Consider the following 23,279-nt stretch of genomic DNA (forward strand, 5'->3'; position numbering starts at 1 on the left):
CATCTTTGATTCATTTTGTCCAGCTGTAGACTCTCTGTCCAGTCAGAGCCATATATTGACAAGATGTCACCAAAATCACGCTGTTCCTTTTAAAGTCTTTCAGAAAATGATGTGAGTATATCGAATCATATTGAATCGTATCGCTGAATATCGTTTATCGTGAGTGTAGTGTATCGCTACAGCCCTAGTCTCACGGCGCCCGTGCTGTGAGCAAAGATCGGCGTTCGTGTGCAACGGTATCGAGGCAGAGGGGTGAGTGAGTGAAAGGCTAAGCGAGTGGGAGCCCTCCTTGTCCAGGGCCCTTCGGTAATGAGGCTCCAGGGAGATAAATCCTTATGAGACCTGACAGGGTGCCACATTCCTAGGCTGAGAGTCCTAGCAGCCCCCACCCCCCTTCCTCCCCTGAGCTCAGCTCTCTAGGGCACTGCTTTATAGACCTCTGATGTGGTTCCCAGACCAAGACTCATGCCCACTACAGATCACTCATCTGCCTTTTCACAACAGCCACATGCATTTGAATGAACGTCATAATTGTCCGTTCCTGACAGCTCAATACCCTTTTTTTTTTTTTTTTAAAGTATAAATACTGGCATATTATTTTCAATGGGCATATAATTGACATATTATGAGTCTATCAAGGTCCAAGCTCTTATCAAAAAATATGTTACAAGCTGCTGAATAACTCCCGTTAAGAGCCTGAGTGTCAAGCTACCAAAGTCAGACCAGGCTAGAGATTTGATTAACTGTTTATGTCCGTAGTATTAGACTGTTGTTTGAAGTCAGCCTCCTGCTCTCCTTGGCAGGCTGGACGCCGTCTGTGTGTGCTCTGTGCTAGTATTTCCACAGCCCATTCCTAAAATGGAGAGGGAGGGTACGGGTTTGGTGGAGGGAGGGAGGGAAGGGGGTAAGAGGATGAAATATTGGCTTGCACCGCTGAAGGCTGAGGCCCACTCCACTCTGTGCTGAAGACGAAAGCAAAAGAGCGGGGAGAAGGAAAAGCACGCTAGAGTGAGAGAGTGAGGTGAGTGAGTTCATTCGCAGTGTTGGCAGCGAGCCATGGACTTGCCTGTGGGTGTCTGTAGCAGTGCCAGTGCATGTGTTTAGCCTCTCGTCTGGAAGGCCCCATTCGCCTCAGAGTTTATGTCAAAGCTCTCTCATTGTGTTGGCCCTCTCATCTTGATTCAGGTTTTTTTTTTGTCCTCTGCAGATCTTGTGACTGCCTTTAGACTTGTTTTCGTCCTTCTCAGGGGAATCTCTCTGGACTGGACGGTCATCAAAGGGAGGCTTCCAAGGAGGATGGCTTATCTCACCCTCCCTTTGTCTCGCCGGCCTCTTTTTTTTCGGCCCTTTTGTTGCACATATTTGCATTCTTTGTCAATATCACGAGTTTTCCTCATGTAGTATTTCGCCAGCAGTGAGGCGTGCTTAGGGACTTTAGCACTTCCCTTTGTGTGGTCTGTTTATCCAGGTCTGTCTGACCAAAAGATGAGTGTGCACCAGTTTCTTGAAAATATTTGAAGCCACAGTTTAGACTGCTCGGCACAAAGGCAAAGTCTGTAGCCGGTGTGAGAATGTCTGCAGCGTTTTCCTATCTCATGGCCTCTCTTGAGCCCTACGTTTACAGAGCTCCTCTGTTCCTTAAAGCCAGAGCCATGTTCAGCTGTTTGTAATAGAGCCCTTTGCGTAACTGAAATCAAGTGACACTTTGTGTTTGTGACAGTCGAGCAGGAAGGAAGGGTAGATAGTGCCCCTCTTTGTACTGCAAAAAAAGAGTCAAAACTGGAGTGGGACAGACAATGGAGGCTGGCACACTGACTCTCCAACTATGCCAGCGATGTAAGCACCTTGTGGTGTTATCTGGTCTCAGGTTCATGGTGTTATAAAAAGGGCTTGTTTACTGGTTGCAGAGGTCATTACTCAAGCTCTGTCCAGGTTTCAAGGGACCATTATGGAGGAACCAGGCCACCAGTGGAGATAGCTGACCCGGCATAACTGCTAATGGGATAATATTACAGTTCATAGACGATTTTAGTTTTAAAAGAAAATTCCTACATTTACAGATTTACAAGTCTCGTTCAATACACGGAATAAATAACTTCCAACTTCACAAAAACAAATAGTGGCGTACGTATCCATCCGATAAATAACATTAACAGTTGCTTACAAATTAACCCGCTTCAGACCTCTTCCTCCGTTTCATTCCTCTCCTGTCGCTGCCTGAACCCGCCGTGTCTTCATCCCCAGAGTCAGAGTCCTGGTTGGAGCCGCTGTGGATCAGCTGGCCTCGGTTAAAGCTATTAACCCCTAACTAGCTAGTTAATGTAACAGTGCACCAGTAACTGACGTCCAGTGTTAGAAGAGAAAAAGTTTTTCAGCGACTATCCGACTAATAAAAAGACTCTTCTCCGTGACTAAGGTTAACCCATAGTCGACTGTTTAAAAAAATATTATCATTGAACAGCTGTACTGTTACATCCAAGCTGTCAGCATATCACACTAATCTGGATGGTATCACTAATCCACAGCCGTTAAACATGATTCATTTAATTTATTAGAATATACGTATTAAGTCCTACCTAGCATCTAGCTCAGGTCAGGATTGTGTGTTCACATCAAAATACAGACGCACCTAAATTAAACAAATCTTATTTGGGTTGTGACAAGATCAATAAAGAACACAAGCTCGCAGTGGATATACTATGAATTAAATTGTAAATGTTATATTTCCTTAACATTCCTTGTTGTGGTTATTAAGTAATCATTTCTTTTCATTCCAGTGTCAAATCTCATTACCATCATGTATAAATAAAATGCACGTGGGCTGCTTCTTTCTTTTTTTTTCGGGAGGTTGTCTCCGTGGCGGTGACTTTCCCTTCAAAACTGCAGTTCACCCAGAGCACTTTGCTGTCTTGTCAAGACTTCGATCAGTGCCATGTTGAGAGGCCGTGTTTCTGCCACCGTGTCTCTTGTTGTGTAGCCTCGCACAGCGCCGGAACATGAGCTATGAGAGAGAGAGGCGTCATTAGTCAGAGGCCCATAGAAATGGCAGGAGTCCTAATTTCTTTGTTGGCAGGAGTCACAGGGACACATGTCATGAGTATTAGTCCACCCACTACTACTATCACAGGCGTTTAGTGTCTGAGAAGAGTGCAGTAACAAGCTGGAAAGAGCTGAATGTTGTACTGACGTTGAATTTAAGAAGTCTTTAAATACATTCCCATTGATGGTTTGAAGCTTTTTTCATATTTCCAACACGTTCCTCTTCAGCATCGTCTCCATACAGTTATGTTTGTCTGTAATAATGTTATTCATCTTGCTTCTTTGTTTTCACTCACTACCTCTGTGCTTTTACAGTATGTGGGGGCGTGCTACAGCGTTTTACTCATTCAGTCTTTTCTGGTCAGTATGACACACGCCTTGTAGATGAGACAGTTTGCATAACGTCATCTGGAGTTAAAGTCTAGTGCCCGACTCTCAAGGCCTACATGTCTATGCTTCATTGAGTTATTTATGTTGCCTCTAAAGCCCCCATTAAACTCTGAGTATTTTTGGTTTACGGGCGAACTGCTTGACTTGGCTGGTGTCTGTCTGTGTGTTCTCAGTGCGAGGACACTGGGCCATTCACTAAGCGGCAAAGGAAGGGTTCGGTCTAGCAGGTGCAGGGACTCTCACTCCTTTACAAGAAGCAATAGACTGGGGGGGNNGGGGGGGGGGGGGCAGCTGTGGTAGGGAGGTGATGACATTCTGATATCCGGAGAAGACAGAGATGCACACTTTTCATCTCCAGCTACTCTGGAGGCAGCTCGCCAGAAAAGATCCAATTGTTTCCGAGCAACAGTCACGCGTGTTGCATCATCAGGTGTTTGAAATGTCTCACGGCTCATCTGTTTTTTGTTGTTCTCTCTGCAGGTTGCTGGCTAAGAGAAACGGCCGATAATGCACGGCATCTGTTCCGGAGCCACACCCACTTCCTGTCTGTAGAGGAAGCGGCTGTGCCAACATGTCCTCTCATCCCCAGTCTGTGCCGTCGGGCCGGAGGACTGTGGACACACGGCACCTGCCAAACCCTGCCAGTCTACCGCTGCAGCTGCAACGGGCACACACGGTAAGAGGGCCTGGCACGCGATGCATTAAATGGCGCCACCTGTAGCGCATCAGCTTTTCTTTGTAGCTCTGCCTCTGCCTGCTTGGTGGATATTTAGTAAACAGGGTATTACTCTGAACCACTGGAGAGGGCCTGACCTCAGGGGCCCTGACTGGTGTTTTTCCATCAGAAACGTTCCCAGGTTACAATGTTGTGCACACAGAACTGTTCCCTCATTAGATGTTTGAGTTGAAAGTTCATGTTGTCATCGTGGAGTCACATTAAGGCCTTCCCCATTGTATCCACACACATCCCCTAATTATCAAGATTATGTTCTCCTGCGTATCACGGACAAAGCTGTCTGTGCTTCAAAGAAGAGGCCTCTAGTTGATACAGAAGCTCATTCAGTGACCTCCAGTGTTTGTGAGGCTTTCTTTTTTTTGTTTTCGTATGGCGGGAGAATCCAGGCCCCCCCAGGATCCCCACAGCTGCACCTGTGGTTAATCCTACCACTCCCTCTTATCATCACATTCAGGAGGAGATGAGGGTTGACGGGCTGTGTCCTACAGTCCCTGATTGGCAGAGGCGCAAGTTTACAGTAGCTGCGTGTGTTACTCCAGTTGTGTGAGGAACAAATGGAAGGAGACGGAGACATGAGGGATGGAGAGAAAAGCAGTAATAAGGCAGGGGATGGGAATGGAAAATAATGTATTATTATTGGGGTCTTTGCATCATTCTCAAGGAGAACGGATACCGTATTTTGTTCCATACTGAGACGACTTGTTGTTGTTTGTGTTCCAGGAAGTGGGACTGGTTGACTACCACCCTCACCATGCCAGGGACTACAGCTCCCACCTGTCCCAGCCGCATCGCCGTCGACCTTCCTTACTTTCAGAGTTTCAGCCTGGGAATGAAAGGTAGGTGCACCGTGCTCGTAATGTCTGTGCTCGTATGGTTTTTTCATTGTTTCAGATGGGTGCTGTTAGCTGTATCATTTATTTATGCAGTATTATTTACAGTGTAAATATAGCAGCAGCGTGCTTAAAAGGAAAAAAAAGGTACACGAAATAACTACATGAAAATATACCTTTTTAACTGAATCAATTTATTCAGCATCGTCCTCTGCTGGGGATTGTAGGTGACATATTTTCACATACTAAGTACTGTACTGCATAACATTACCGCCCCATTTTTAGAAAGAAAGTTAATTTATGGCTTATTGAAAACATCCTCTCTATCTTTTATGGATTTGATGGTAGTATTATGTCGCCTGGACTCATCAAGGACCGCAAAGTATTGACATTATTCTTGACATTTTGTAGATATGTGTGACTTCTCTCAATCAAATTAACAAATGTTAACAGTGCAGTTAAACCCTTGTGCTCATATCCAGCATCTCTTATTTTTAGGGATGGATACAATAATTATTGCGGCAGATAAATCAGCCAATAATTGGAAATGTATACATTTGTGTTATTCTGATAAATCATCAGTTAATTATAATTTATTTAATCTAATTTTGATGTACTTAACTAGAAAAACACAATGAACACTGAAACGTTGTTTGTTGTTGTTGTTGTGTTAATAGTTACATTTGGTTACATCAGTGCTATGGATTATGAAATCATCCTCACTCACTACATTTTAGCCTTTCTTACCTTCCAGTATGTGTAAAGTACAGCTTATAAACTTCTTTTTAAAATCCAAAACTGTGAAATTATCTGTTATCTTATCGGTATTGTGTATTCCTTTCTTCTTTGCTTTTCACTTATAGGTCAAAGTTAATAATCTCCTGTACTAGATGGTGTATTTTCTATGTCTGTATCTTTATAAGATATCTAAAATATTCTAGTTCAGTTCTACACTAGTATGGTTTCTGGAAAACTCCACTTATCAGCCTCTGCATCACCTGCCTACTGTGGCTTTCACTGTCAGTCAATGTAAGAATTATATAACATTCAGATGAAAATGGGGGTATTGTCCCTTTTTAATGTATTTGTCCTTGTTGAGTCTCTGCGACTGAGGCATGCTCGATGAAAAGCGTCATCCAGGCTGCATTTTTATGCAGTATTATTCTACTAAAGCCTCTGCCTGTTAACCCTCCCCCAGTGTAATCCTTATGTAATTGGCATCCGCAAGCCGTTCCTCTGTAATGTTGTGTTAAACGGCTCTGCGGGGCAATGAAGCTTGCAGAGTTTTTGCCATCTTCAATAGGCCAACTGTAAGTCAGGCAAAGCATTGTATGTATAGCACTTTCTCTCTGGAGGCTCAGGTCTTGTACCTATCAGAGTTGTTTATTATTTATATAGCCAATGCTTTTTTGAGGATGAGTCTTGATGAGTACTTTTGAATAATTTATGTGCGTGCCATGAATTTTGCATAATGAGGATAAGTCACAACTAGAATATTTTCTTCTCCTCAGTTGATTGTCATGGCAGATTTTCTCACATATGTTAAAATAGAGCAATAAGTTTACTGGAAATCGGCTGACAGATATTTGTTACATGACGTGCGGGGAGTAGGAGCCGTCTTACGTAAATATGTCAAACAATTTGAGTAGCTTTTTTAGCTGTCAGCAGTTGGTAGAGTGACTCTGTAGCAGTGTGTGGCCTTTGCGTGTGTTGTTGGCGTCTTTAAGTGTCAATCGGATGGGATTATGGGCTTCAATGTAAAGCACAGAGCTGTGTGTTGGCCCTGTTTAATGGTTAGCATAGCCTAGCCCGCAGTGTGGGAACACCGGGTCATGGGTTGATACAGAAATAAACACCACACTGTTCAACTCCTACCCACCAGCTCCTGATTTGCTGACACCCTTCATTCAATCACCGGCGCTTTGGCAGTCTCTCTCAGTGTACGTAAAGCCGGTTTCTGGAGGACAGATGCCTTGTGCAATTTCTACAATGGGCAGTGAGGTTGTTTTTCAGTAGATAAAAACAAAATAACCATCATATCAAAAGGGGAGACTAGCAGTTAGCCCACGTTTCTTTGTGGAGACTGTGAAATAAGCTGCTGGTCGTGGTGGCAGGCGTCTGTGGGTGGGTAGTCTTTCAGTTGGAATATATCAGGCATTCAGAGGGCTTAGAAACCCGTCTGAAGCCCTCATTCTATGTGCTCATTCACGACTCTCAATTGTGTAATTCTGGCCTCGGCAATCCTTCAATCTATTCTCCTCTCAGATACTTGTCTTTTCATAAGTCTCAGTAATTCTGCACACTGTGTCTCCATTTGTGGCGAGCTCCTGGTTGTTCACGCTCTGAGAATGCAAGCACCAACAAGGCCTCAGAAACTGCGCTTTCCTGTAACGGGTGACATTGCGTCTTTCTCAGCACAATCGGTATCATCCGTCTCCTCTTTAGTTGTCTCAGACTCAAGGTGAAAATGTGCTATTTGGTTAATGCTGCAGATTTACCCTAATTACAGGTCAGAAAACCACTATAGTAGAATCACTGGTGAGCCACTGTGCTAGTTGTTTGTTTCATCCTCCTCTTTACTCCAGGCAATATCTCAGCCAGTCCGCCTCTTCCCATCTGTCTGAGATCACCCAGGCTAGTTGAGAGTACATTTTATAGCGAGCATAACAAGACAGAGAAACCACTTAACAGGGTTTCTTTTCTGGCCGGAACAGAGAGTAGAGTGCAAACAAATCTGGTGCAATAATGCGAAAATGAGTCTGTACAACGGCTGTGATTATTCTTGTCATTTATTTATGCGAACCGTCAAAGTAGTATTCTGAGGCTTCTGTTGAGACCTTTTTAGTATGTGGTTGTGTGCATCATCAGTGGCAAATGTTCACACAAATGGTTCAGAGAGGTGTGATCTGTACTTGATTATTATGTTATGTTACTATGATTGTGATTTTAGTAACACTTTTTAAAATGCATCTGTTAATTGCAGTTTATTTACATATTTACTGACTAGTGGTGTAAAAAAATCTCAAAACACTTGAGAATCAGGTTATTTTGTTTTGTGATGTTTTGATTTTCAAAAACTATGTATTGATTTTGTGTTTAAATGCCCAACCGCTAGATGGTTGGGATAGCATTTTATACACTATGTTGTCTTGTTCATTATCTGGATAATTGTGAATATTCTAACTTGAGTAAAACCTGTCTAGCTGTCTAGTCTTATATGGATTCATTGATTTCTTGTGAACAATGGGATTAAACCAGCATGTTTACAGCCTGTCACCACAGCTGAGGCCATTGTATTTCCTGCAAAGGGAGATGCTTATCGGAGGTTTTCTATCTGTTATGCAACAAAAAATACAATAAAGTGATTACAGTTTATTTTTGTGCCATTTTAAGATTTTTAAGCATATTTTCGGGATGATATCGTGAATCGCAGCTAGTAGGATGATCACGACATGATATTTCATCCCATGCCCACTAGAGCTGCACGATGCTTCACTTCGCACGAGTCAGTGAACTGCGACAGTGACGGTAGCTTTGGTTACCTGGCTGAGAGGTTGGAGGTGTGCAGCGTGTCGCCTGCAGCTCTTCCTCTAACAGCTCACTGTGGCTGCTCCACAGTGAGCAGTTCCATTACTGCGAGACATATTTCAAACTGATCCGCTGTCCAAAAACTGCGTGTTTCTCCAGTTAAATGCTTTTAATGTGAAGCTGCAGCAGTTGTCAGCAGTAGCTTAATGCAGCAGTTTTTTCCAGGAATAAAAGTCTCTAGGTGTGCAGTAATATGACAGCTCAACTAAAACATCTCGATCACCCGAAGTGGCTGGCTGTTAGTTTAGTGAGCGCTCGATTTGATACGCAGCAGAGTTTTCTATGAGCCGAGCATTTTAAACATCAATAACGTAGACGATCACGTTCATTTAATTGTGGGAAGCAAAAACCAGGATTGCTGTGATAAATACAAATGTATTTTAAATCAATATATTGCAGAATATTGAATCGTGACCCCTGTATTGTGATACTTATCGTATCACCACAGTCCTGTTAGTCAGTTATTTACATGTTGTTGTTGTCTGTAATCTTTGTTTTTTAATTTCTTAAATTAATGTCAAAAGGAAACCATTTAAGCTCGAAAAAGGAGTTTGAAAGAAGCCAATTATAATGCATCCAAGAATCACTTTTCCCACCTCTGTCTACAGTACAATCCCTTATAGATCCCAAAGTTACCCTTCCACTCTCCATAACGCGTCACATTTTTACAAAATACCCTTCGTTTACTTCAGTATCCAGCATTTAGTGTGTGTAAATATCCCTGTCTGTTGTTGTTTTGCCCATTAGTAATGAGATTGAGCGGAAAAGTTGAGTCCTTGAGCAAATTTTACAAGTTTTCAGACTCCGCCCATCGTCCCTCCTCTCTTCTGTGCACGTCGTCAGTTTCATTCATCCCAGCTGTGGTGCAGTTAGCGTGGCTCCTCTGTTAACCGTCCCTGCGCGGTGCACAGCTGGGGAGCAACGAGGAGATTGGCAGCCGCTCAAACGCCGTAGTGCTTTCACAAGAACAGGCTGCTATCTGCACACACAATCTCTGTTCTCGTCGTAACGGGGGCCCAGTTCGTCAGAAAGTAATGGAGCTCTTGTGGGGATGTTGTGCTGTGTTGTGCCCCCCCCTCCTGTTCCTCTCCTCTTCCTCCCCGCTACCCCCACCTCTACACACACATCTTTCTCTCATCCTCCAGACAAATCCTCCCCAGGGATCAGATTATTCTGCACGCTCACAAGAGGGAAAGGGAGAAAGAAACTGGGAGAGAGAGGGGAAGGGAAGAGGAGGGGGAGTGGGTTAGAGCTTGATGATGTGATTATGTAAGTGCCAACCCTCTATGGAGATGAGGAAGTGTGTGACTGAATGAGTGAGAAAAATGTGTTCAGGCGGGGGTAGTCACACACCATCTGGGTATTAATTTTGCCCCCTGTTTTTTTTTTTTTTTTTTCAAGGTACGATTAAGGCAATCACACAGATAAACATGCACAATCCATTTCTCCCTTCAGCAGCCTGTGACACCTTTCAACATGCAGATTTATCCCTACATATTACATAAGTGACGTGATGCACATCTCCCATATAAATCTCTCCTGTAGTCGGGGGATGGTCTCGATCATTACCCCACCAGCACCCTTCCAGCCAGAGACGAGGCTCCGTGCTCTTTGGCACATAAAGAAACCACACACTAGGCCATTGTGGGCCTGCACCAGCAATTATGGTTGTGTTTTCCCTCTTCTCTTCAGAAGCCACTTCCATTTTGACACTGGCAGCAAAGTCACTCACATTCTGGCATCTGCCTGCGGGGGCGAGACTTGAGAAAACCGTTCCCTCAGAAAAGAACAGAGAGCCATTTACAAGTGGGCTAATAAAAAATTTCCCAGATCTATTTAGCGAGTGCCGTTAATGCTCGGGAGCTGTCATTTGACTACACGCGCTTTAGCTTGTTGCTGGCTATCGCCCTCCCCCACCCCCACCTCCTCAGTTTATGCGGTTTCATGACCAGATCACATTACAGTACGGTGCTTCCCCCCCTCCTCCACTGGCTGACTGTTAGTGTAATTGTTAGCATTCCCGGCCATCCAGATCAGTTCTAGTTTTGGGGTACAGTTTAGGGAGTGCCACTGCTCGTACTGCAAGTCTAAACAAAGCACTTTTTTGGGGGCTTTGTGTGTGTGGCCATTGACTGCCTAGCAAAACCCCACACAAGAGCCGCTCCACCATACGCTGCTATATTTGAAACCATTAGATGCTAGTGTTACAGTGAGTCATCATTTCCAATTTTCCTGCTTCCCTTTCTTTCCACTTTCCAGCACCGAGTGACCCATTGCATGCTCCCATTTTGCAGAAAAAAATGGGTTTTCAGTGATTATGTTTATAATGATTTAGTTTGAACCAAATCAAGCCAGCTGGCGTTTGTGTGGGCCTTGAAATACAACAGTAAAGATTTAGGTCAGCATGATCTAAAGCTGTAACTGTCATCTTGTGCTTTCCCTACAAATGTGTCTTTGTGTGGTTAAATGTAGCCTAGTGTAAATTGGATTTGATTAGGCCATCGTGTTTAAACAAAGCTAGCACTGAGCGATGCCGAGTCTCGCTACTGGTGTCTTCACATCTCTGTATCAGTTTGACGTGACACGCATAATTATTATTATTTTTTCTTTTGTCCATTGACTTGGTTGATTATGTCTCTTTCCATTTGCTCCAGCTTTTACTGGAAAAGCTATATGTGTGTGTTTTCTGCTATAAACGTCTGGTCTAGTGTTTCAGGCAAAAGATTATCATCAGACTTCACAACATGGTCCTTATCTTCCATTAGTTCTTTATTGTCTCCTACTGTATAGACTTTGGGTGTCAGCCACAATAGTGAAGTCACGACCCGCCGTACTCTGACTCTGATGAAGGGTTTAACCTGAGCCAGCACATACAACAATTAGAGCACTTAGACAGGCTTTGTTGAAAAATAAGAAATAAAAAATGGTATTGAAACATCTCTAGCTGTGGATAACAACCGTGTAGTAGTTCTGTTTATACTATTTTCTGGAGTCCACTTGGAGGACGTGTTCCCTACAGTGTAGTGGCTGTGCGGTAAAGTATACCTGACCCTAGCGTGCCGTCACATACCTTAGAGTATAATTAAAATTCTTGCTTATTTTGTACTTTTTTGGCCTCAGCTGTGCCTGAGCTCTGCTGTGCTTTGAGCTAAATACCACTGTACTCTCCTTCCATGCTTTGGTATGTTCTACAGTTTGTCTCCTAACACGCAAGTTAACTAATGGATCTTAACATGCTGATATTTACCATGATAACATTAGCCATGTTAGCATTCATTTCAAAGTTATCCTAAAAAATAAGTCATCAAACTGGTGAAAGTTTATCCTCTGACTTCCACGAATGTGAGACAAAAAGTGTTTTAAAGTGCCAGTGTGGCTGAAAACCTAGTGCAAGATACCAATATATCAGGAAAATACTGGTCTTAAATCGAGCATTTCTACCTTGTGATTTAGTTTCATCAGCTGTTACATCAGAAACTGTCATAACCAAACAAGGTTTATCACATTAAGAACTGCTGCCTGTAGCTTACTGTCTATATGAGGTTTATCAGTAGCTTTCAGTGCTTTCCTCTCATCTGCTACGTTTGTATTGTTTCTGTTGCAGAGGACAAGAGCAGCATATCCGCTATGAGCACATCTACCTGCAAGAGCCCAGCAGCCAATCAGAGGTGGAGTATGAGATAAAACGGCCTCGCTTAGAGATGGGATCAGACTCTCTGATGAGGCCTTCGTCCCACCGGCCACAATTGCCTCTGGGAGGGGCTGAGGATATGGCAAAGGTCAGTAGTCACTATAGAATACAGAACATGATACACAGCAGGATGGTCAACAAGCAGATTACATAAACATTGAATGTTTAGTTATTGTGCTAATGGAGTGTTTTTGATGTTTTTAGAAATTCCTAATGTATATTCAGTGACCACTTTCTCTCTTTCATTACGCCTTTTTATTCTTGGAATCTTTTGTCTTGTGATTAATCCTGCCAGCCCCCTTCAGAGGCACAAAGGATATTATTAGACACACAGCAGAAGTCGTAGAAGGAGATTCTGAATTGTAGGAGATGGAGCTGTGTGAGCAGCAGTGGGAAGACTAAGGCAGTTGTGAAACAGCAATTAATAAATAATAGAGCTCTGACCTAGATTTCAAAAGAGCGAGGATGAAACTGTGTGAACTGCACATCAATACGACTTGCTTGCAGTGTAGAGCTGCTGATGGGGAGGTGTTTCTGACATTACACAGAGCGCCAGGGGAGGCAGACGGCCAAGGAATGGTAAATAGATACAGCAATAACAGAGGGTACAGGAAAAAAAACATTGACTCTTAAGCTAGCAGGGAAATATTCAGGAATGCCAGCAATTCCCCTCAGAGCACAGAGGCCTGCAAACTAAAGCCATTATATAAGTCATGTCAGATGCAATCACTGCATGGAACAAGTGCACAGAACGATAGTGGGGATATGAGCGCGGATACAACTGAAAACGAGGCAAAGGGCAAGTGTAGGGGAGGCTCAGATAAAGTGCAAACGGGAAAGAGAGGAGCGAGGGACAAAGACCAACAGGAGAAGAGGGAGTAGGCCAGTAGAATCAGACAAAGCCGATGCTTGTGTGATGACTCACATGGACAGTAAATCAGAGGGACAAAAGCAACTTTTTGTTACAGTACGCCATTGTGCAGTCATCCTGATTTAAAAAAAAAAAAAGGGAATATATGAGATCCTTTTCTAAACGGGTGCTCTCAAACATTTTCCATGCATGTCAAACTGGCCTTATATGGCACAAAGAGAGAGCAGTGCTGTTGGTGGTATTTATACAGCTGTGGAAATCCACATGTGACAAAGCTGACTACCTCATTCAGACCGAAAACAGTGATGCTGGTCAATCCACTGTTTGGTGTTTTACCTGAATGGGTCAACACGAGTTAGCTGACCCCCCTTCGGGACTAGCACCAGACCAATAAACAGGCTGGGCTGAAGGAATGTAAAGAGAAACTGTGATACAAATATGTGAAGGATCAAACCGGTGAGATGAAAAATGAATCGTGCTATCAAGGTGCAAAGATCGGAGTTTAACTTTTACTAAGAAAAATAGATTTTTGCTTTCAGGGCTGCACAATTAATCGAGATATTATGGAAATCACAATATGGCGATGCTGCAATTGTGAATGCAAATTAAGTACTGTAGTGCTGCAGAGATACCCGGGCCAAAACATCTTGATCTCCAGATTTAAAGAAAACATGTTTGTTTAGTATATACACCAAAAAAACGTTCATGATTTTAATAGTTTTTTATCAATGAAAATGTAATTTGTAATACAAAAAAGGATCATTCTCACACCAATTGTGAATTGTATCACAAAATCTGTCAAAATAATAATAATAAAATGATTATTTTACTATATCATGTAGCCTTAATTGTTTTGCAGAGTTTATACCCTACCTCAAAAATAATAAAGGATTCTATAATCTGATAAAGAAAATGTGTGATGATGAAAAAGAGGAATCTCAGTCATAATTTGACTTCAATCTCACACAAAAAATAGTGAGAAAATCGTGTTGTTGACCCAAATTGTGCATCGTTACATCCATACTGGGCTGACAAAGTAATTATTGGCTGATCACAGATAAATCGGTAGTGCTATATAAAGCTGAAGGGTCGACTCACCGTTGAATCACTGCGCTTTGTGTCGGCTGCGTCATTGTACACCGAGCGGTGCATGAGCAACTGCAGGGCGGGTTATAAATCTTAGTCTCAAAATGACTTCAGACTGTGATTGCAGCGGAGAAGGGTAATGGGCGATGGAGGGAAGCATGACGGAGGGCAGCGTGACCTGTCTCCCTCAGCTCGAGTGGAAAGAAAAAGGCCTGTCTCTGTCCGTAAACCGAGTGTTTGTCCTGCACACCTACGATGTATCACCTTAACAGCCTGCTGCGTGCTGCGTGGGTGCACTGGTGCTGATGAGTTTTACTCCATTAGAGTTGAAGACATGGACACAATTCGGTCTGTGCCGTATAAGTATGAACCCAGCCATAGTTTTAACTCTAAAATATAATGTACTATCAGCAACAGGGAGTCCAGTTCTTTCCTGGTTGGGGTGATCAGACCTCTATTAATCATCATTCAGCTGACTGAAGTTTTGCACAATTCTAAACATTTTCTCAGTTCACACTTAAAAGCGAAGCGCACGCATGTGGGGACAGCATTATGATATAAAGAAGGCAAGAAGTGAAAGTGAAACTCGGAGGTTCAGTGTAGTCACAATATGACTCTGTATCAGGACTGATGACCTTATTGGCACAGGATGTTCAGTAATCAGAGACAACACATGCCAGTAGTCAACACATCATTGGCTTGAACAAGATGTGTCTGCATCCAGAACGTGATAACAAGGTTTCTGTAGTGCTTTGGTTTTTGAACAGCAGCCACATTCAGTCACATCATAACTGCCACTTGTAGCAGATGTAAATAAACTATAATATAAAGAAAATAATATACAATTTCATTTTTTTGGGTACATTTTAAATACTATTATCATCTGACCCACTTGCTTTCTCCCCTTTGCTCACTCACCTAATTATTGTCACAATGATTACGAGTCTGTGAAAATAATCTATAGTTACATGATGACACCCATTGAGGGGCACGTTTAGTAACTTCGAGGCAATGACATAGAATTGACATCAACAGCAACAAAAGTCTGCAAAATCACAGCGAGAGGCTGCCCACACACCTTACACCTGTTAAGTTTCTGTCATTTTAAAGATTTTTCCTTTAAATCTCAGCTGTGTTTTGACTATAGAGACCTATTTTATTCAAAAGTGTAGTTTTATTTTCCTTTTTTACAATGACATTCAGCTTTAATACCTAAGGAAATGTCACCGCAGTCACCTCGTTTGCAGTAGCTTTTTTTGTACCTGCTCATGTTTACGCTACACAAGAGAGGGAGAGAGAGAAAGGTGGATGTCCAAAGGAGAGGGGCTATTGTGAACTTAGAAGCACACTCTAGCATGAAAACAGGATGTCTACAGCTTTATTCAACCGTTGTCTGGAATACATACACTTAAGACTACGTGACTCAGTCGCACAGGCTGGTGCTTACTAAACAGAACACACTGACACAGACACACTACAACATCCAGAGGTAGTTTAAAAAAAAAAACAACAACCCGATACATGCACAGCCGGAGACATCACGCAGTGGTATGTTTCTAAATGTAACCGGGGTTGTGGAGGGCATATAAGCTGTAAGCTGCACCGAGGCTGAAGGCTTGGCTATCAGCCTGTGACCTTTTCACACTATATCACAGGTGTAGTAGCTGCTGATGTGCTGCCGCACTGTCGACGAGATCAGAGGACAATGTAGGGCACGAGACCGGAGGGAAAACCTGACAGTCTTGGAAACTTGGACTGTTTTCCACTTGAAATATATCGTATTTGTCATAACATCAAATCCCCCTGTGGTTAAACACACTCTGTAAACATTCGCACATACTGTCCTTGAGTTCGCAGCAGAACAAAGAAAGGAATTAAAGCTTCATATACAAATAATACTGTTGAACACGACGCCCCTCCCAAAACCATTCAATGATGAGATGTTGTGTAATGATATCTGTTTTTTACGTCATCATGATTTTGTCCCTTGAGAGAGATTTCCGGCGTGCTGAGCTGTAACACAGGTCAGCAGGGTGTTATCTGCAACCCACGGATGTTGTTGGACACAAAGTCGAGCCATCCTAGGAGCTGTTTCCCTTATTTTTTTGTATTTATGTATGGTGGATTTTTTTTTGTGATTAACCGGCTTTGGCAAACTGGGGCTTCTTCATCTAGGACATCCCCTCAACATCCTCTGGCACTGACATTTTCAATCACAGCAGGTCTACGGGGCTATAATACAGCCTGCCTAGTCCAGATCAGCCCTCTTACATAACCTTCATTTCAGACGTTTAAAAATAACCCAGAACAAAAGCCAAGCTCAATCACACGTCATTTATGGAGGCTATAACCCTAGAATGCTCACATACATGCACACATAGAGTCAGTGAGGAGAGAAATCCTGCCCCTGCAGAACAAGTGGGCGCTCTGTTATTGTTGTTACATAAACAGGCGCATGTAACGGCAACTTCACTTCCATTCTTGCCTTGCATGTGAACGGATTACTGAGAATTGGCTCAAAGCAGCATCTACCAGCCTGTGAAAAGAAAAAAGCGTGTTTATGTGGGCTTTTCAGATGTGTATGTGGACCAGGACACCAGAGTCCTCATCAGACTGTCTCGGAGACGGCAGGAGATTTGACGAATCCAACAGACTGAAGAATTCCAGTTTGAAATGAAACACTATCGTTCATGGTTATAATAATATAAATTATAGTATAAACTTCCCGGCATCAATATAATTTAATTAGAGCTGATGAATTATCGGTGGATATTCACAATAATTTATTTTGAACCCTTATGCAAAACGTTGAGAGGCTTTATGTTCTATGAAAGTACGTTTTTTTAATCAACTAGAAAAAGTAATTAAACTATCCATCTCACTACATCTTCACCTTCAGGAGTGTAAAATCTACAGGTAATGAACTGTGAAATGATCAGTTATCTTATCGGTATTGGCTATGAGAAGCAGGTAATTATTCTAGGTTCTTATTATAATAATAATAATATTCACCAGACTTGGTAAATTAATCATGATGTACATGAAGCGTGTGACTTAAACGTCCATTCAAAAAATGCCGATTAGTCAATTCAAGTCAAGTGTAAGTTCAATAAACATTTAATATTCAATATTCCTTTTTTCAATGCAATTGTTAACTGCTGTAAACTTTCAACTGCCATAAAACCTCATAGAGGAAGAAGAAATGCACTGATGTTCCCTGTTAGCAGGAAGCCAGTTTCAATATTGGATGACAGACAAAAATTAAGAAAATGGATTTTGTGGTTGAAACGTAGCAGCAATGCAGCTGGAAGCACGGAGAAAGAAGTGAAAAAGAAAGCAAAACGGGGCCAAAAAATACCGTCAGTATCAGGAAGAATATGAATAGAATGGGATTTACCTCAACGAGCCGCAACCCTGCCAAGACATTGTGCTTTAGACTGTTGCTCAATAAATCACAGACGACGCAGCGCTGTGTTTTACCTCCTTCAGTAGCTCTTTTAATCTAGCAAAAATGTATTGCGCTGGTCAGGAGGGGGGATATAAAATGAAAAAAGTTCGGGGACCTCTAGTTTAAAGGAACCAGACTGTAGAATTGGCATCACCAACAGTTTTGTCTGGATTAATATTCACTAATATTGGGTGGAAACATCACATTTTTTTGCAGATTTTCCCGAATTTCTTCTAAAATATGAGCTAAATTTGGACCGGGGCAGTGCCACACTGTACTGAGGATGGATTTATAGTGAGAGAGTGTATTCAGAGCGTATATACTAACTTAGGAGTACTGTATTATACTGTGAAGATCACTGGTTTGACGAACAGCGTCTCTCTGCTGTCTCGTTGATGAGCTGCACTGTGTATTGTTTGACTGACAGATGCACACCATTTCCATTTTTTTCTGCCAGAAGACATAACTATTAATTACCTCCTGAATTTGATTTACACTCAGGTACCACCCTTCAGTTGGAATTTCCCCATTGTGGGACTATTAAAGGAATATTTTATCTCATCTTATTGTTATTTAAATCCTCCCCCTCCACACACACAACACACACACACACACACCAAACACACCACCACACACACACACAAACACCACACACACACACACATCCTAAAAAACAGGTATTTCACATTTCAAACCCAGTCTCTTAAGCAGAGCCAGCTGCCGGAGCTCTTGTGTATAATCCCGGCGAAGGAGGCTGTGGCCTCCATATTCATTAGTGTGGTCTAGTGACACTGAGACACTACACTGGCTTTCATTACCCAGAGGACTTAATTACTGCCGTGTGTTACCTACCCGAAGGACACGCAGACTGTTTGGATGATTTCTTGTGGAGTAACCTGCAGACCTTGCAATCAGAGGAAGACAGGCAAATGTGCAAGTTCGCTCCTCCTAAATGGTCAGGCCACATCACGAAGGTCTTTACGCTCGGTTGGATGTCAGATACTTTACACTGACCTGCCAGCTGTAATAAATTCATCCAAACATTGTGTCGACTTACCACATGAAATTCCTCTTTGTCCTCATTCTTCCTTCTCCCTTCAGATTTTAATTAAATTGACTGTTCTACTTTTTTGAGCGTAAAATTGAAATTACTGATATTTAAAGCCCGACCAATATTATCGGCCAATGTTAATATATCAGTATCGGTGTGTTATCCAATAAATATATGTAGATATTTCGTTATTTAATGCTGAAAAAAATGCTTGTAGTTTTTACAATACTAATGTTTAGCTATTTATTTATTCTTTATTTAAATTGTCAGGAATTGACTGACACTGAACATCCAGTACTGCTGTGTATTTATTTTCTCTGTTCATTTCTACCATTGGTTGACAGTGTAGCCTATGAGTTAAAGTATTTAACATGTTATACAGTATTTAACTTCAGTTATTTGTGTAAGAAAGCAGCCTTCTGAGTACCTTTGCATCGCCATATCAGTGTATAATTGCTCTATTTTTATTCTGTCATCTTGGTAATTGATGAACTTGGCCTCAAAAATCCCAATCAGTCGGATTCTAATGATATTACACACGTCTAACTGTGTCACTCCTCTCTCTGCTGTGCTTCTGTAGGACCGTGGAAGTTCCATGGGGAAACTGGAGCCCATCTCCCCCGTGAGCCCGGTCCACATGGACCCTGACTTAGATCTGGTGCCGGCTCGCTACTCCAAGGAGGAGCTGATCCAGAACATGGACCGCGTGGACAGGGAGATCACCATGGTGGAGCAGCAGATCTGCAAGCTTCGCAAGAAACAGGTCTGCACACATGGATCTGGTCATAAGTTAGGGGTTGTATTGGCTTGCTTTGTGTTTAGAGATTGCAGACTGATGTTATCTCAGGGTTTCTTGCTTAGCTCGTTGATTTTGAAGTGGATTTATGTTTCTCCGTAGAGATGTTCCGCTGGTTTCCCTGTAGATGCCTCCGGCTTTAGAATTGATTTATACTTCTGCCGAAGATTTTGTACCACCTCCAAAACACTAGATGCATGCATGGGTGGAAATTTATGCAGCAGAAAAAAGCTTTACAAACTAGAATTAAATATTTGTTTAGCTACTGAAAAGGAGACACATAATGAGCTATACCTCCCTTTTGTTTACATTCTTACATTTACTTTGCTATAAGAAGCTCCACCAAGTATAGGTTTTACATCTGATGTGGCCTTAGTACTGCAGCTTAATATGGACCACCTTTCTAGCAGTGTTTGTAAAGATGGAAGAAGTTGTTTTTCATTAGTTTCTGCACAGGCTGTAAGAAGAGACGATGCGTGCAAGCGAGGAAAGTTGAGTTGACACCACTTGGTGATGTCATTCATGTGCATACTGCACATACTTGGACCAGGCAGGCTTGCCTAAAAGCACTATGAGGCACCCTTTAAGAGTATATTCGTCATGCTTGTAGATGTCTAAGCCTCTGCCAGTGCTGGCATGCTCGCTGAATTTTCTTAGTGGCGGTGTTTGGCTCGTTTTGAAAATGTTCATGTGTGGTTTTCCAATGTGACTTTCCCTGCCAGGCTTCAGCTGGCATCGGCGCCATAAAAGTCTTAAACAGACTTTGCTGTGTTGTAATCGCTGCATTCAAGTTTCTGTAGCTGTTTTCTTGCTCAATGTGCCACAATTCTGTACACGCACTCCTCCAGGCAGCTGCATTCCCTTTTCTCCTCTCTCTGGCTTTTTATTTAGGAGAAAAGTAGGTTAAAAATATATAAGGCTATAAATAACAGCTTCCCTGGGGGAGGAGGAGGATTATGGCGGAGGTTTTGTGACTGCTAAACCACTCACATCCCTGCCACATAGTCTCCCTTTTGGCCGCCTGCCATGTTGAGTAGAGAAGCTGTACGGTCGAGCTCCTTTCAACCCCAATCCCTCCGCCAACATGCATGTCGCTACGTACTGCGTATTAATTATCATCGTTCAAACATGACATTAGGTCAGTTTATTGATGACCGCTACAGCTGTTGGTCTTGTGACGGCATTAAGACTAATGATATGACTCTTGACCGCTAAATTACACGTTTGACATCTCTCCACTGGTTTCACAGGCTGACGTGAAAAAGCTACTCACAGATTAGGATCCTGCAGGTTCCTATTGAGAGTTATTGATTTGATTAGCTGAACTATTGATTATGATGAGCTAGATTGTGTGTTGTTGACACACGTAGTTACATGTTAGATAAAGCCAATAGTGGACTGGTGGTTGGATGTTTATGATATTAATTTAATGATTTAAATACATATATTTTAACAGCTGCATGTTAAATGCAGTAAAACACAGTATAACATCACACAAAACACGGAATAAATAACTCCTGGCGGACTTATCGATACGATGGATGACTTTTAACAGTTACTTAAAGATTAGCTGGCTAGAAACTGGCTCCTCTTCCTCTGTTTCATGCCTCTCCTGTCGCTGCCTCAACCCGGCGTATCTTCATCCCCAGAGTCAGAGTCCTGGGAGAGAGCCCCCCCTGCTCCTATGCTAGTAGTGTTTAAACTCCCCATGTCCTTCAAGCTCCCAGTCCGGGTACAGACAGCTAGGGCTGCTAACTGGCTAGTGACAGCAGCTAGTACAGTTAGCATATGCGGCAGTTCACCGGTAAGAGACTCCCTGTGTTACAAGAGAAAAGGTGTGTGATGCAACAATCCTCTTAACTTTCATCCCGGTGGTTTGTTTTTCTTCTTCGACTAATGGAAAGTGCGTCGACTAAGACTCTTCTCAGTGACTGAGCACCCAGCTGTGGTCGAAAACGGCCTCCAAATAACATACTAATGAGAGAAATGTGTTTGTTTTCTTTTATTTTTTTGCCCTTTTTTTTATCCGAGTCAACATAAATTAGCTACAGCTGCGAAAATGTGCAGACAACAACCTTTCACCTGATGAAATCTGTGGTTGCCAGATTATAGATTGCTTCTTGTTAATAGAAAAAGCTTGAATCTGCCAGTTTTTGATCACCATGACCACCTACTCACACACAGACAAGTGCATCATATGGTTGAAATATTGCATCATAATTCATTCAGATAGTGGACCACTTATAAAGACAGTGGAGTGGTGAGTGAATGAGAGATTTCAGGTGCTCTTTTTAATGTTAGTGTTTAAACTTGTGAATGATTGAGAGGCTAAACTCTGCTGCTTACAAGCATAAATCACAACCTCTCCCCCCTCCCTCCCTCAATACACACACAGTGTTTTTATGGATATTTTTTTACAGTCCGGCTCTCTTGAAGCATTAAAACATCTGGACTAATTAAGCGGCACGGTAAAACTTTATTTAAAGAGTTCTGGCAGAGTTAGTGGACGGGTGGGTGGGGGTTGGGGGGTTAGGGCTCAGGTTACCGCCAGCCTGTGTCATGTCAGCCAAGCCCAGGACGGCTGGTTTATTTAGTTTTACTCTGTGGTGGGTTTGGAAAGCGAAAGGGGGGGGGGTCTCTATGGGAATGTCTGTGTTTCCCTTACCAGATGCTTATCCAGGGCTATCATGGCACATGATGCTCCATCTTGCTCCACTCTCATGTGGATCCTCTGGAGGCTGCCTGTCCCCTCTCTGAAGCCCCTGACAGGAGATGAGAAGGAGGCGTAGGAGGGCAGTCTGGGGGCGGCTGACTTAACTGTAGATCAGCCTTACGCACGACACCCAGCAACACTTGGCCTCCAGACAGCTAGTTACAGCTGAATACACTCTGTCTCCAGCTTCTATCCTGCACATTATACAGACTGTATCCACACGTTCAGCCAAATTATGATGTCAAAGATTTAAGTTTTAGTTTTCTAATGTCACCAGGTTTTGAGCAGGGATTTATTTTTCTGGTACTTTGGGATAATTATCATGATATGTAGTGAGTGAAAATAGATGAAAATGTAGAATATTTTTTATTAGTAACATGAAGTTAAAATGTAGATGGGTTTGCCTTTTTCTCGGGAGCTTAAGAAATCCAGTTAATTGTTAAATATGAGTGGAAATTGACTGCCAAATTCAGTTTTTGTCAGCTTTTACTCAAACGTCTGACCTTGGGTCTCACTCTTTCTAAAATAATTGACTAAAGGAAGGAAAATAAACGGCCCTTCAAATAAAGGGTTTTTAACCAGAATGATAAATTGCTTCAATTTGAAATACCAAACTCCAGATATGATTTAATATCACCGTTATTGTACTGTCATACTTTTAGTTTGAAAGATTGAGGGAGAACGAAGTTTAACTGGACAACCTGTGTTAAAACAGTTTAGCCAACTGGCTCTGAAGTACCTGACACATGGATGAGTTGCACTACTTGAACCTATTGTGATGTCACCCATCGGTTTATGGAGAACCGTTTTGAAGCCTCGTCATGGTCGTCTCAAAGACTGTTGGAGCCAGCGGAGGTGACGTACTGCGAGTTGAGCTGCTCTCATTGGCTGTGCAGTTTCGACTCGAGACGATTTGAGGAGAGAAATGGTCAACGCAGTAACAGAATCTGGATCATATCTGATCAGCACTGCCTAGTTTGACAGTTTGATCTGAGTTTGGTGCGTTGAGCTGGACAGACTCACTGAGAATGAGCTGTCAA

At 42.5% G+C, this 23,279-nt stretch overlaps 1 protein-coding gene across 6 annotated transcripts in view; it reads left to right on the plus strand.

Annotated features, from left to right (window-relative positions):
* Nucleotides 1–23,279, plus strand: part of ncor2 (nuclear receptor corepressor 2) — a gene marked incomplete at both ends in the record, with an annotated part of 104,538 nt that overhangs the window by 15,355 nt on the left and 65,904 nt on the right. For all 6 annotated transcript variants that reach the window (XM_035658165.1, XM_035658171.1, XM_035658170.1 and 3 more), the window contains 4 exon segments: nucleotides 3,910–4,105; nucleotides 4,886–5,001; nucleotides 12,188–12,362; nucleotides 19,311–19,493. In XM_035658165.1, coding sequence (XP_035514058.1) covers nucleotides 4,001–4,105; nucleotides 4,886–5,001; nucleotides 12,188–12,362; nucleotides 19,311–19,493 — 579 coding nt within the window.

Source organism: Morone saxatilis, unplaced genomic scaffold (assembly GCF_004916995.1).
Source record: "Morone saxatilis isolate NCDOM2014 unplaced genomic scaffold, NCSU_SB_2.0 Contig16, whole genome shotgun sequence".
Lineage (NCBI taxonomy): Eukaryota > Metazoa > Chordata > Actinopteri > Moronidae > Morone > Morone saxatilis.